General features: G+C 51.2%; 1 protein-coding gene across 3 annotated transcripts in view; it reads left to right on the top strand.

Annotated features, from left to right (window-relative positions):
• Positions 1 to 15,783, top strand: part of CGN (cingulin) — a 68,205-nt gene that overhangs the window by 12,611 nt on the left and 39,811 nt on the right. The window contains exons 1-4 of one of the 3 annotated variants that reach the window (XM_083590965.1): positions 4,800 to 5,506; positions 9,634 to 10,854; positions 13,591 to 13,691; positions 14,544 to 14,613. In XM_083590965.1, coding sequence (XP_083447091.1) covers positions 9,664 to 10,854; positions 13,591 to 13,691; positions 14,544 to 14,613 — 1,362 coding nt within the window. In that variant the 5' untranslated portion in view covers positions 4,800 to 5,506; positions 9,634 to 9,663. Of the gene's footprint in view, positions 1 to 4,799; positions 5,548 to 9,633; positions 10,855 to 13,590; positions 13,692 to 14,543; positions 14,614 to 15,783 lie in introns of those variants that run through there. The other 2 variants (XM_083590964.1, XM_083590963.1) reach the window with 2 other exon arrangements.

The following is a 15,783-nucleotide window of genomic DNA, read 5'->3' as shown; positions in this document are numbered from 1 at the left end:
AAACCACTGATTTTCCAATATGCTTCTACAGCACAGTCCCACTAAGGCTGCAGGCTGGTGTTGGGAAGAGGGAATTTTTAAGCCTTTCCCACTCAACATCCCACCCTCCCAGCAAATTTTCCCCTTCCCACCCGAGAAAAATGGGGTGTGTTTTTTCCCATCTATTGCATCGCATCGGAGAACCGTACTCTGCGTAACGTGAACTCTGCTGGAGAGGTTATGCTCCTCTGCACAAATCTTGTTGCGCTAATGATCTAGAGAGGATTGAAATAATGAGCTGTAGATTATGGGATTGGTCAGGCATCTGTATATATTTCTTCCCCAGGAGGGGGCTGGTTTCCTAGGCTCTGAGCTCCGGGGAATTTCTGGTGGCAGCCGACGCGCTGCGATTTCCTCCCCCATGCGCACATATCTGCCATGGCATGTGCAAAGATTTCACTAGGCTTCGCTGTCTTTGCAGGAAATCCCTGGCATTTGCAAGGGGCTGGACTAGATGGCATTTTGAGGTCCCTTTGGGCACCAGAATTTTATGGTTGTTCGATTCAGGGAGGTGGACTTCCAGAGAAGTTTGGATCTGCTTTTTTATTTTCCCCTTGCTGGGAAACTGATAGAAAACGGTGACACGCTTGTGTGATTGACGCCGTTGTATGTCCACTGTATTCGGTTTGGGCTTAACACTAGGTTGAAATACAGTGGTACCTCGGGTTACATACGCTTCAGGTTACAGACTCCGCTAACCCAGAAATAGTGCTTCAGGTTAAGAACTTTGCTTCAGAATGAGAACAGAAATTGTCCTGCGGCGGTAGCAGGAGGCCCCATTAGCTAAAGTGGTGCTTCAGGTTAAGAACAGTTTCAGGTTAAGTACAGACCTCCGGAACGAATTAAGTACTTAACCAGAGGTACCACTGTATGTATTGCATTGGAGCCCTTAATATGTTTCCTATTCTGTGCTTTGATTGTGTGTGGGGGGCGTATTTCAATGGAAATTGTAGTTTGTGAACTTGTTTTTAATTTACAAAATCATTGATATTTTTAAAGTTTGCAGTACTTCTGCAATACAGTGACTAAATTTCCAACAAAAAATACTTTACAAAAAACTGAGAACATCACACGTCATTATACTTGGCTGAGCCAACACCTATTTTTTCATAAATGTGGTTGGTTGGTTTGCTTGTACAGGAGTCTCCTGCGATAAGTTAGACCATTTTCGCTGTGCTCCAGATTAAGTGCACTCATAAGTAATCAGAGGTGATTTTTGCAACTTATTATTTTTGGTGCAGTAATCAAATTGGTTTCCACCTCTTGATCTCTCTGTTTAAATATCCAAGCAGGAATATCTTAGGCTCCGTTGGCACATGGTCTCCTAATTTTGGAAATAGGAGTCGTCCCCCCAAAAAGTATGGAGCATCTCTAGCAATTATCCATCTTGGTTTTCAGTTTACTGTACAAAATCAACAACAAACAAACCAGATAGAAAGCGAGATGAGGGGGTGATTGGCCCCAATCGCAGGAGGATTTTCTTACGCTCTTTTTGAAAATCTGCATGCTTGGGATCGCCGGGAGGAAATCCTGAATATGTACTCCTGGCTTTGTGCAGATTTAGGAAAGGGTCATTGCCTAGTGGTTAGAGCACCTCCTTTGCGTGCGGAAGTTGCAGATTGCATCCCCAGTGGCACCTGCAGGAAGGGCTGGGAATGTCCCCTGGCCGAAACCCTGGAGAGCTGCTGCCAGTCTGTGCGGACAATACTGAACTAGATACGGTGATAGTCTGATAAGCCAGCTTTCTATGTTCTGGTTTAAGTCAGAACCATGAGGACTAGGATCTTGAGTCTGTTTAGTGGAAGGACAACAGTTCAGCGGCAGACCTCCAGGTTCGATACCCAGGTGAGGCTTCCAAAAGCACCTGCCAAAGCCTGGAGGGCCGCTGCCAGTCAGAGCAAGCAGTGCTGAGCTTGATGGAGCAATGGCCTGACTGCTTGTAAGGCCGCTTTCTGTGCCCCTGTTTAAACCAGCCATTTTTGTCCGTAACCATGAGGACTGGAGTCTCGCTTTATTCCTGCCTGAGAAGGGCCGTAGCCCTGTGGTGGAACATCTGCTTTGCGTGCAGAAAGTCCCAGGTTCAGTCTATCGCAAGCTAATAATTATAATTATAATAATAATTTATAATTATTTATACCCCGCCCATCTGGCTGAGTTTCCCCAGCCACTCTGGGCGGCTCCCAATCAAATGTTAAAAACAGTACAGCATTAAATATTAAAAACTTCCCTAAACAGGGCTGCCTTCAGATGTCTTTTAAAGATAAGATAGCTGCTTATTTCCTTCACATTTAAAGGGAGGAGGTTCCACAGGGCGGGTGCCACCACCGAGAAGGCCCTGTCTGGTTCCCTGTAACTTGGCTTCTCGCAGTGAGGGAACCACCAGAAGGCCCTCGGAGCTGGACCTCAGTGTCTGGACAGAACGATGGGGGTGGAGATGCTCCTTCAGGTATACTGGGCCGAGGCCGTTTAGGCTTGAAAGGTCAGCACCAACACTTTGAATTGTGCTCGGAAACGTACTGGGAGCCAATGCAGGTCTCTCAGGACCAGTGTTATGTGGTCCCGGCGGCTGCTCCCAGTCCCCAGTCTAGCTGCCGCATTCTGGATTAATTGCAGTTTCCGGGTCACCTTCAAAGGAAGCCCCACGTAGAGCGCATTGCAGTAGTCCAAACGGGAGATAACTAGAGCATGCACCACTCTGGCCAGACAGTATGTGGGCAGGGAGGGTCTCATCCTGCGTACCAGATGGAGCTGGTAGACAGCCGCCCTGGACACAGAACTGACCTGCGCCTCCATGGACAGCTGTGAGTCCAAAATGACTCCCAGGCTGCACACCTGGTCCTTCAGGGGCACAGTTACCCCATTCAGGACCAGGGAGTCCCCCACACCAGCCTCTCCCCTGTCCCCCAAAAACACTACTTCTGTCTTGTCAGGATTCAACCTCAACTGTTAGCCGTTAAGCCTGGGAAATGCTCCTGCCTGGGCATAAAGCAGATCGCTAGTTTCCTAAAAAGCCAGTGGACTCTCATTAAAAACAAGTAAATCATGCGGAGTTGAAGTCATGAGTCTGTAGCCGGGGAGGGTCAGAGAGGCTTCACATTCCCGCGGCTCTCACTTTCCCAGCGATTCTGAAACCACGGTGGTCACTTGACCAGGTACATGGGAGGGTGGAGGTTCCTGGCAGCCCCCCTTCCCCTCTCCGTTTGCTGGGCCCAGGGAGTGAATGCCAGCCTCGGACGGGCACCTGACTCACCTCCTCCTCCTCCCTCCGCTGATACAGAGCTGGCGCCTGCCCAGCGATTGTTGGACGGAAACTGGCAGCCGCGTTCTGCCTGGGTTGCTTGCCGTGTTCCAAGCCCTGCTGGGGCCGAGTCCGTGGCCACGTCGGCTGCGTTTGCAGAAAAGCAACGGCCTCCTCCGTGTCAGATCTTCCGCCGCCGCTGTTCCTTCTGATCGGAAAGGTGTGTGCTTGAGCCAAAGAGATGCGGGATTTATTCTTATTATTTTGGCTCAGATCCTGAGAGCTGCTTTGGAAGTTTGCTCCCCTGCCCTGCCTCCGTAAATCCTGCTCACTGGTTTCCCTCTGGTTGGTTGGCTGCTGTGAGAGGAGGATACGGGACTTAGACGGGCCTTTGGCCTGATCCTGCCGCCACCTCTTGTGTTCTTGCCATCCCAGCTGATGGGACCTGGAGCCCAGATGTCCACAGAGCTCCCACCCCAAGTCTAAAATAAGAATTTAAGCTATTCCAGCGCACCATGCTTCTTGCAGTAGCCAGTCAGATGTCTCTCACACAACCTGTAAGCAGAGCATGATGGGAATATCCCGCCGCTGCTCTTTCCTCCCAGTATTTGGGGGTAGGCTGCCTCTGGACCTGGAAGTTCCATTTTACTCTCACATTAATAGGCAGCAACAGATTTTTGCGGTTTTGATTAATCCCTCTTTCCCCTTTTTGTTTTTTCAAATGTAAGTTAGTGGACCTTGCCGCAGGGAGTTCCACAGATAGGATTCTTCTTTGTGTGTTATTTGTGTGTGTCAGGGGGCCTGTAATTCTAGTCGAAGAGACAAAAGCTTTATTCACCCTCTCCTGTTTTTCTTCTCCTCAGCATGCGTGATTTTTATAGGCCTACATTCCCCCACCCCTTAATTTTCATTCCATCCCTATCCCCTAAACCGAAATTCCTCCCACATCCCATTTTGAGGGACATGTTATATAATCAGTTTTAGTCCTTTAAAAGTGTATAAACCGCTTTGGCCGAAAGGCAGTGAATACTTAATAAATAAATAAGGTAGCTGGCTCGTTCCGCTGCATTCAGTTTAATTTATTTCATTTTTAGCCCAACTTTTTCTCCAACGAGTTGAAGGTGGAACGCATGGTCCTGTCTTGCCCCTCCTCAATTGATCCCCACAACAACCCTGTGAGGTAGACCAGGCTGGCCGAGGCAGCGACTGGCCTCCAAGGTCACCCCTGCCAGTGATCTTCATGCCAGAGTGAGGATTTGAACCCTGGTCTGCCCCAGCCTGACACTCTTAACCACTATGCCTCCTCTTAGCACGCAAACAGCATCCTTATCATGTCTGACAACCGTCACCTCTCTCTGCAGCAGAGGCTGTTCCGCATGGGACAGCAAATCTTGTCTCCCAAAGACCTGAATCCCCAAATCTCATTTTCCACACCGCCTCCTCCTTCCTCCCACCACCCTCAAATCCCTCCTGCTCCTCCTCCTTTCCCGATCTGTGATCAAACCACATGCACACAAACACACACCTTCCAGCTGAGGTTGCAAATTCCGCACCAGCCAGCTCCATTCGCTTGCCTGCCTTCTACCACCCAGAACACCCCCCTCTTGCCCAGGCTGTTTCTGATGCCCTTCGCCCCTGTCTGGAGAAGGAAGAAGACCCCCTTTGTGCTTGTTTTCCTGGCTCTCTTTGGAAGCCTGCGTCCGGGAGCAGGCAGGACAGCGGAGGGGAGAAAGCGGGCGAGATAAGTGTTCCGGCTGACCGTTGGCTCAAGGACATCGCTCTCCCTCAGCCAGCCGGCCAGCCAGCCAGCCGCTCTCCTCCCAACGGCTGGCCGGGAAGCTTGCCTGATCTGCGGAGCCTGCGGCAAGGAAGGAACTGGCCGGCGGGGGGGAAGCAGGGCCGTTTGGCTCTCCCTCTCCCAGCTCCCCGCCTGCCGTGGAACTGATGCCACGATGCAGCCCAGCCACGCCGCCACGTGCCGCCGGCGCCGCTAAACTGCCACCGCATTGCACTGCGCTCAAAATGTCAGGTCTCGCCGGCACCCGGACGCGAGCGGGGCTGCGGGCCGGCCAGGTTCCCACGGCGTTCAGCCACGGAGGACGCTGGCTGCCTCTTTAGCTGCGCCAAACTTTTTTTAATTTGTTTATTTCTCTTCTCTTCTGCACACACCTCTGTCCCTTTCTGGATGCACTTCTAACCCCCTCGTCTTTTCGGATTGCTCCAGTCGCAGTGAGTACGCAGCAGTAATCTGGCAAGCTGCAGAAAGCAAGGTGGGTGGGTGGAGAGCAGCACCCTTTTGTTTTTCCGCCTCCCATTCGGCTCGGCAGCCTGGCAGCTGGTGATGGACACAACGTTCGCAGCCCTGCGGCGGGCGATGGACACAATGGTACCCCTTCCTGCCGCTCCCCCAGCTTCTCTGCTCGCGAGGTTCTGCCGGTCCATTTCCCGCTGACACTGCGTTATTGTCGTTTTGGTTTTTTTTAATTGATGCTCTTGACGGTCCCCGATCGCGTGATGCTCTGATGGAGTTGAAAGGAGCCAGTTTCTGAGTGAGACTCTGGCGAAAACAATCGCCTGTATTGTTCCTGGCTTCCCTGATAAACCTCGCAAGCCCCCTCTCCCTTGCAGGCTCCAGCACTCTTTGAAATCCATTTCTGGTTTAAAGGTAGCGGCTTCGTTCGGCTGAGCAAAAAGGGAGCGTGCCAGCTGGTCGGGGAGCTAAGAGTGCGAGGCAGGAAGTTTCCTCCGGGAAACGGCGAGCGAGAGATTTCCTCAAGCTGTGAGCTATGTTGGACAGTTTCTCCGTCTCTCAGAATGCTTAGAACGTAGGAAGACGCTGCTGGAGAAGGCCAAAGGAGGCCCAATTTCGCCCAGTGTCCTGCTTTCACAGGGCCAACCAAATGCCCCGAGGGGAGGCCACAACAACTGAGCGTAAGAGCTGTCTCTCCCCTCCTGTAGTTTCAGAGGCATTGCTGGAGGCAAAACATAGCCATCATGGTGAGAAGCCATCAGTAGCCTTGTTTTGTTGTTGTTTAGTCGTCTAGTCGTGTCTGCCTCTTGGTGACCCCCTGGACCAGAGCACGCCAGGCACTCCTGTCTTCCACTGCCTCCCGCAGTTTGGTCAAACTCATGCTGGTCCCTTCGAGAACACTGTCCCACCATCTCGTCCTCCGTCATCCCCTTCTTCTTGTGCCCTCCATCTTTCTCAACATCAGGGTCTTTTCCAGGGAGTCTTCTCATCTCATGAGGTGGCCAAAGTCTTGGAGCCTCAGCTTCAGGATCTGTCCTTCCAGTGAGCACTCAGGGCTGATTTCCTTAGGAATGGAGAGGTTGGATCTTCTTGCAGTCCATGGGACTCTCAAGAGTCTCCTCCAGCACCAGAATTCAAAAGCATCCATTCTTCGGCGATCAGCCTTCTTGATGGTCCAGTTCTCACTTCCATACATCATGACTGGGAAAACCATAGCTTGAACTATACGGACCTTTGTCGGCAAGGTGATGTCTCTGCTTTTTAAGATGCTGTCTAGGTTACCCTCCGCGAATTTGTCTAATCCATCCAAGTTGGCTGAGATGTCAGGTGGCATCCTGGCATCTCCACTTGGTTGCAGGGGGCCGATGGCCAGGTGCGAAATGTGCCTGGCGCCTGGCTAATTTCAAACGCTGCTGGACATGGCAGAGTTTGAACCACAGACCTCCTTACTTCAGAGCACGTGCTCTGCTCCTGAGCGACTTCCCCATGCGCAGGCGCTCCCAGGGCACACCTGGTTTGCCCCCAAAGGGCTCGAGCCATTCCTGGGTGTGAGGCAAGCTGCTCAGATGCTCCTGAGGACTAGAAACTTAGGCTGATTTAGAGGCATGGATGCTCCCCGCCCCCTTGAGACGCCCGCTGCTCACCAGGACAGATGGGTGGACCCACGACAGGCAGGTCTGCCAAGTGTGAATCGGACAACAACCTGCAATTATTTGGCCGGATAGGTGGAGCAATGCTGTCTTTGCGAAAAAGTACTGTGGGATGACACCCTCCGAATGGTCCTGCTGTGTAAATAAAAATCCTGGGTTGTTTACGCATTCCTGACGGTGAGGTCATTTTGGCAGGGCTCATTGGAACATCTGGTTGGCCGCTGCAAGAACAGGATGCTATCCTGAACCCCTTTGGCCTGATCCAGCAACCAGGTTCTTCTGACATTCTTATGGAACCTCCAAATCCAGCAGCAGTCTATCCCGATTTCTAGGTTCTTAAGGGCATTTGGCCTGATCCTATACAGGATCTTCTTTTGTTTTTATTTCAGAATCTCACAGGGTGTGTGTGTGTGTGTGTGTGTGTGTGGTCTGGCCTGGCCTCCACCACACTTCCCGCCCATTTTACAGACATGGACGACTGAGTCCTTGCAGGTAGCCTCTGTACTGGGATTCGCACCCTGGTCCCCAAGTTCCGCTGGCGTTATTCACCCACCCTCTCGGTCTCCTTGCATTCCTGCATGGCGGCAGATTTCTGACGGCAGCCGGGTGTGTTTTTCCACCTGAAACGCTTTCAACCTGCACTCTGCCTTGACCCGATAAGAGCGCTTTGCATATTTATTTGTTTTTCCTTCTCGCTCCACCATCGTAAAAGGGAGTTGTCGGACGGGCCGTGTTGTGTGGAGGTGAAAGTGCAGCTTTGCTGCTGGTCTCCGAGGGTGCGACTAATCCCTGAATTAATGCAGGGTTTTAAATCTCTGGCCAAGGCTGTAGCTCAGCGGCAAGAAGGTCCCAGGTAAAATCTCTGACATTTCCAGGTATTTACATCTGAGACCGTCCCCTACCTGAAACCCTGGAGAGCTGCTGCCAGTCTGAGCAGGCAGTATTGGTCCAGGGGGACCCTGTCTGCCTCTGCTCCTGTTTAAATCCAGCCTTTGGCTCAGAACCATGAGGACGCGGATCTTTTATTTTGAGGCTCAAGGGTAGAGCGTCTGCCCTGCGCACAAGGCTCCAGGTTCAGTCCCCGATGGCATTTCCTGGGAGAGGCTGCCTGCCAGCCTAAAGCCCCTGGAGAGCTGCTGCCAGTCAGTGTGGGCCGTACTGAGCTCGGTGAAGTTGTGTTCAGACTTAGCGCAAGGAAGGCAGGTTCATAAAAATCTTGAGAGCAGGAGATCATGGCGGCGGAGGAAATAATCTCAAAACCCAGGAAGTCGTCTCTCTCTCATCCCCCACCCGCTCTGGGTTCAAATTTCACCTCTACCGTGAACTCTCCCTCCCCACCCACCCTCTAATCCATAATAAGAGGACAATACTGACCTACCATGCATGGTTGTTGTAAGAATTTACATTATTTTCGATTTGTTTCCTGCTGTTCACCATAAACGATCTCAGGGCAGGTTACAGAAATTAATAATGCAATATTATTTTTAAAATCCTGTTGAGTTGAAGTTGTAGTTATATACAGAGCTAGGATTTTGCAGGATTGGCCCCAATGCTGAGCCTCCTGGGACATCTCCCCCCCCCCACCGCCTCATTAAAATGTTTGATGCATTTATATTGTTTGCTATTCATTCATTTATTTATCTACATACCGCCGCTCCAATGATCTCAAGGTGCTGCGCGTGGTTCTCGTCCAAACCCCATTTCACCCTCACGACAACCCTGTGAGGTAGGTTAGGCTAAGAGGTGCTGACTGGCTCATCCCCGCTCATCTGAGCTCTCCCAGGGTTTGGCTTCCTTGGGAGGAAGGGCAGCGGTGCCTTTACGATGTAGATATTCGCATTTGCATGCATATATATATATATATAATGTCAAAGAGATAAACAACTACTTGACATTCAGAAGACATCTGAAGGCAGCCCTGTTCAGGGAAGTTTTTAATGACTGATGTTTTAATGTATTTTTAATCTTTGCTGGAAGCCACCCAGAGTGGCTGGGGAAACCCAGACAGATGGGCAGGGTACAAATAATAAAATATTATTATTATATATCCTGAGCCTAAGATGTAGGGGCTCGCAGGTGTTAGCTAGCACAAGAACATCAGAAGAAGCCTGCAGGATCAGGCCGTTGCGATAGGTAAAAACAAGTCCTGGTGATCATCTAATGTTTATTGGATGGATTTCCCCCCTAAATTGGTTTTTGAATTCTGAATTTATTGTTATTCACGTTTTATACTGTATTTTATGCTGTTTTTTGTTGTATCAATTAAGTGTTTTAAATTTGTTGTTGGCCGCCTTGAGCCTGGTTTTCTGAACCGGGAAGGGCGGGGTATAAATATTATTATTATTAGTATTATTATTATTTATTATTATTCCAGCACTGCAGTGGGGATAGGCTAGATCCCTTCCAGCTCTATAATCTACGATTCTGAGCCTGTGTTCTCTGTCCCCCTTTGCCAGGATCCTTTCAAGGCCCCAGACCCGCCGAGGATGGACCACCACGTGAACGGCACCCTAGCCGAGAAGCCGGGCCCCATGGACTACGGGGTCCAGATCCGCTTCATCAACGACTTGAAGGAGCCCAGCAAGTCTCAGAAGATCCGCCCCAAGCCCTCCAAGCCGGGCTCCTACGGGGTGGCGGTGCGGGTGCAGGGCATCGACGGGCAGCCCTTCGTGGTCCTCAACAGCGGCGAGAAAGGGGGAGACTCCTTCGGGGTGCAGATCAAAGGCGAGAGCAAGTACGGGCCCCCCGCCCGCAGCCCCCAGCGGGAGGACTCCTTCCCCGCTTCCCCCGGGGCTGCTTCGTCCTCCAAAGATGCCTCGGGCTCCTTCAGCTCCGATTCCGACCTGCCGGAGAACCCGTACGGGGTCAGGCAGTCCCGGCACGGCTCCCGCTACAGCACCTCGGACGAGGAGCCCGGCCTGCGGCGGACCCCGAAAGCAGGCAGCTTGGAGGGGCGGCCCGCTTCGCAGCACCGCACCGGCGGCTACCGGACACTGCCGCACAAAAAGACGTTCGGGGAGCAGCTGCGGCGGACTCAGTCGCACGGCTCCTTGCTCGACCCCGAGCTGGACGAGCCTCCCCAACCCAGCACCCCTGGGGCCGGGTCCCCAGACACCCCCCAGCCCCTGCCTCCGGGGGGCGCCGTGAGGAGCGCTAGCATGATGAACCTGCCTGGTCGCCGGCAGCCCAGCCCCAGTGAGGACTCTGCAGGCAGCCTGTCCGGCTTGAGACCCGTCCGCAAGCCGGCGGTGGCGAACTCCCCTGAGCCCGCTGCTCCGGCCGGCGACATCGACACGAAGCCCCTGTCCTCGGTGGACTCTCTGATCCACAAGTTTGACGCGAAGGCGCAGCAGCGGGGGCGGCCGTCCCGGAGAAACCGGCTCTCTCTGGAAGAGCGGAAACGGTCGAAGAGCCTTGACGGAAGGGTGCCTTACCATGACACGGCCGACGGCTGGGAGCTGGGTGCCGGGGAGCCCCAGGCAGGCTCCGGAGGAGGGGCAGGGGGCTCGGCGGCCGACCCTGAGCCCCCGGGAAGCAGGAGCCTCGGCCGGGCCTCTGGGCGGCCAGTGAAGGAGAACGGACTGGACAAATCGAAGCTGACCCGGGAATGGGTCAACAAGAGCCTGGAGGCACCAGCCTTGGAGAAGCAAGCGAGGAAATCACAGCCAGACCTTCAGGTGATACATTTTTCTTGTGTTTTTGCGGGGCTGTCTGTGCCAATTTCTCCTGATGGCAGCCTACAGGGCCCAGCGTCTTTAGAAACAGAGACCAGGGGGCCCCGCCGGGAAGGTAGTCAGTTCAGCACGCTTGTCTTGAGAAGGTTGCCGTGCTTGTTATCAGTTTGATGCAACTCCGTGGCAGAACAGCTGCCGTGCGTGCAGAAGGTTTAGTCCCTAGTGACATCTCTGGGTAGCGCTGCAAGGGGCTCATGCCAGAGACCCTGAGAAGCACCTGCGCACCAGCATAGACCTGTAACAAAGGAAATCCCCTGTGTTGCAAAAACAGACAAACTTTAAGCAATAGCGGGCAAAACGTGGCTAATAATGTTGTAACAAAATATATGTAATATAATAATAATTTATTATTTATACCCCGCTCATCTGGCTGGGTTTCCCCAGCCACTCTGGGCGGCTTCCAGCCAAATATTAAAAACAATACAGCATCAGACATTAAAAACTTCCCTAAACAGGGCTGCCTTCAGGTGTCTTCTAAAAGTAAAATAGTTGTTTATTGCTGTGACATCTGGTGGGAGGGTGTTCCACAGGGCAGGCGCCACCACCGAGAATGCCCTCTGCCTGGTTCCCTGTAACCTCACTTCTCGCAGGGAGGGAACCGCCAGAAGGTCCTCGGAGCTGGACCTCAGTGTCCGTGCAGAACGATGGGGGTGGAGATGCTCCTTCAGGTATACAGGACCGAGGCCGTATTATTTCGCAATTCTTGAACAGAGAACACTGAGGTCCAGCACCCACCCTGTGGAACGCCCTCCCACCAGATGTCAAAGAGAAAAATAACTACCAAACTTTTAGAAGACATCTGAAGGCAGCCCTGTTTAGGGAATCTTTTAATGTTTAATAGGTTGTTGTATTTTAGTGTTTTGCAAAACCCAGCCAGATGGGTGGGGTATAAATAATAAATTGTTGTTGTTGTTGTAATAATAACATATGGTGGAGCTGCAAATAATAAATCAATATTGCATGAGCAATATTAGAGAAGGTAGTCAATATCACTGAGGCAAACAAGCCTCAGTCCCAATCCTGCGATCATGCGATAATAGAAGCTCCGGGCGTAGCAATTCTTAAACAGAGAATATGTAATAGAGTCACAGAAAATAAAAGTGTATCACTATTGCACACACAAAATTAGACAATATAGTCCATCGGTATTGAGGGAGGCAAACAAGCCTTTCAGCAGTACCCGTGTGGTCATGGATGATCCAAAAACATAGTATGTTTTTTCCGGATGACAAGCTGTTTCAATAGTAATTCTTCATCAGCCGGTGATGATGTAAAATAAAATCCATTATATTCACATGCAATATAAATATAAGAGTGACAACCCTGTAGACATAACCAACCATGAATAACGAATACATGCCGTATGAATGGTCCTAACAGGTACCTCAAGTAGCATAAGATCAGCAATCACTAAGGAATGTTAATTGGATGACAAGACCCATCATCCCTGGCCACTGGTCCTGCTAGCTTAGGAGAATGGGAGTTTGCTTCCAGCAAATGAAGACCTCAAACAGAGGCTGGATGCCCATTTGTAATGGGTGCTTTAGTTGAGAATCCTGCATTGCAGGGGGTTGGTCTATAAAACACTGTAAAACATAAAAAACTTCCATATACAGGACAGCCTTCAGATGTCTTCTGAAAGTAGTTTATCCTTGACATCTGACAGGAGGGTGTTCCACAGGGTGGGTGCCACCACTGAGAAGGCCCTCTGCCTGGTTCCCTGTAACTTCTCTTGCCGTGGGGGAACCGCCAGAAGACCCTCAGAGCAGGACCTTCAGGTATACAGGGCCGAGGCCGCTTAGGGCTTTATATTATAGTATATTATTATTATTATTATTATTTGCTTGTTACGTATTTAAAGGTTTGCACCAACACTTCAAATTGTGCTCGGAAATGTACCGGGAGCCAATGAAGGTCTTTCAGGACCGGTGTTATGTGGTCTCTGTGGCCACTCCCAGTCACCAAGTCTGGCAGCCACATTCTGGATTAATTGCAGTTTCCGGGTCACCTTCAAAGGTAGCCCCACGTAGAGCGCATTGCAGGAGTCCAAGCGGGAGATAACCAGAGCATGTATCACTCTGGCCAGACAGTCTGTGGGCAGGTAGGGTCTTATCCTGCGTACCAGATGGAGCTGGTAAACCACTGCCCTGGACACAGAATTGACCTGCACCTCCATGGACAGCTGTGAGTCCAAAATGACTCCCAGGCTGCGCACCTGGTCCTTCAGGGGCATAGTTACCCCATTCAGGACCAGCGAGTCCTCCATACCAGCCTCTCCCCTGTCCCCCAAAAACAGTACTTCTGTCTTGTTGAGAGTCAACCTCAATCCGTTAACCGCCGTCCACCCTGCAACCACCTCCAGACACTCACACAGGACATTCGCCACCTTCCCTGCTTCCAATTTAAACGAGCGATATCATCTGCATATTGGTGAACACCCGTTTATAAGGTCCTGGGTTCAATCTTTGCCGTCTCCTGGCAGCATGAACATGTCCACTGCCTGAAACCCTTGGGAGCCACTGCCCATCAGAGAGGTCAGCACTGATCCAGATGGACCAAGGCTGTGTCCTATGCCCTAGTCTAGCCCTCTGTTGTCTACTCTGGCAGAAGCCTTTTGAAAACACTGCTTCCCTCGCTCTCAAAAATGCTGGGGTTTAATCTTTGGGGTTTTCCTTCCAGCTGAAGTCCACCCCAGACCTCCTGAAGGACCAGCAAGAGGTATCTCAGCCCGGAAGCAGCGACCACACCAAGGAGCTCATCTACAGTATTCTGAAGGATGGGTAAGCGTTGGGGCGGGAGCAGAGGAGGGGCTGTGACCAATCAGATGTAGGGGGAGGGGCATGGAGGCAACTGTGTCTGGTAGATTGCTCCTGAATCTGGAAGCTCCATTTAGTCATCATACCCATTCATCGGCCCGTTCTTCACAAATGGGGGTTTAATCCCTTAAAAAAATAAAAAGAACTACTATTATTGCTATTTTATTTTAAAAGACATTTCACAGGAGCAAATTAAAATATAATACGATGCACAGATGACTTATTTATTTGCGTCTTGCCAGTGTGGGCCATATTTTAACCCTATCTGATAAAAGGTAAAGGTAAAGGGACCCCTGACCATTAGGTCCAGTCGTGGCTGACTCTGGGGTTGCGGCGCTCATCTCACTTTACTGGCCAAGGGAGCCGGCGTACAGCTTCCGGGTCATGTGGCCAGCATGACTAAGCCGCTTCTGGCGAACCAGAGCAGCGCACGGAAATGCCGTTTACCTTCCCGCCGGAGCGGTACCTATTTATCTACTTGCACTTTGACGTGTTTTCGAACTGCTAGGTTGGCAGGAGCTGGGACTGAGCAACGGGAGCTCACCCCGTCACGGGGATTCGAACTGCCGACCTTCTGATCGGCAGGCTCAAGAGGCTCAGTGGTTTAGACCTCAGCGCCACTCGCGTCCCTAACCCTATCTGGGTCTGCTGTAAAAATTTTTGTAAATGTTTGGATTACATTTTAGGAGCACACAAACATACACGGGGCTTTGTTGGATCCTATTTAGAATAACAGGATCTGACATGCTGGCGATTTTCATTCTCAGCTGAGCTGGTGGGTTTGATTTGTTTTTTTAACGTTTTTGTCACTTTCAGAAACACGGAAAGCGACGCCACGGTGAAGAGGAAGACCAACCTTGTCTTCGAGAAGGTCCAGGCGCTATCCGTAAGTACCTGGCGAAAAACACCATGTCACAGCTGTGAGACAAAATCATTTCCTCCTTGGCGTGATTCCTGCCCTCTCTCTGGTCGATGCGTCCCAATTCTTGGGTTGGGGGCGAGGTGGACACAAGGACAGACTACTGAACCCACATCCGTTCCGCCGGGATGCCAATATTCCCGGGCTTCTCCCCAGAACAATGAGGACTAGGAACTTGCCCTCGGATTCTCCAAATCCCGAGATGGCTACGGTTTGTTTGATTGTGGAGATTTATTTACTGTGCTCTTGGGAGACCATGCCAAGGAGGTCACGAGGGGATTAAGGGAAAGGATAGGCCTTAAAAGCCTGCCTTTTAAGAAAGGAATAGCTAAGCTCTGCATTAATCCCAATGCACACTCTACAAAGAACACAAGTAAAGCCCAGCTTTCTAGATCAGGCCAATAGCCCATATAGCTAGTATCCTGTTCTCCCAGTGGCCAGCCAGATACCTGTGGGAAACCCGAAAGCCGGATTTTCCCAGAGTTTCCATTTGTAACTGCCTTCCACCAAGCGAGAAACATCGTCTTTTGAGACTAATACTGTCTGCTAAGCTCTGATGGGCAGGGCTGAGAAAGGCTTTCTCTGCTATCGGCTGCTAGCTTGTTCTTCTAGCTGGAGACACCAGGAATTGAACCTGGAGCCTGTGTGCAATTATAATATAATAAAAATTCATTATTTATACCCCGCTCATCTGGCTGGGTTTCCCCAGCCACGCTGGGCGGCTTCCAACAAAACACTAAAAGACAATAACCTATTAAACATTAAAAGCTTCCCTAAACAGGGCTGCCTTCAGACGTCTTCTAAAAGTTTGGTAGTTATTTTTCTCTTTGACATCTGGTGGGAGGCGTTCCACAGGGCGGGCGCCACCACCAAGAAGGCCCTCTGCCTGGTTCCCTGTAGGTTTGCTTCTCGCAGGGAGAAAACCGCCAGAAGGCCCTCGGTGCTGGACCTCAGTGTCCGGGGAGAACGATGGGGGTGGAGACGCTCCTTCAGGTATACTGGACCGAGGCCATTTAGGGCTTTCAAGGTCAGCACCAACACTTTGAATTGTACTCAGAAATGTACTGGGAGCCAGTGTAGGTCTTTCAAGACCGGTGTTATATGGTCTTGGCGGCCGCTCCCAGTCCCCAGTCTAGC

The sequence above is a fragment of the Podarcis filfolensis genome, assembly GCF_964270895.1.
Source record: "Podarcis filfolensis genome assembly, chromosome: 16".
Classification (NCBI taxonomy): domain Eukaryota; kingdom Metazoa; phylum Chordata; class Lepidosauria; order Squamata; family Lacertidae; genus Podarcis; species Podarcis filfolensis.
This window is presented reverse-complemented; position numbering and strand designations above follow the sequence as displayed.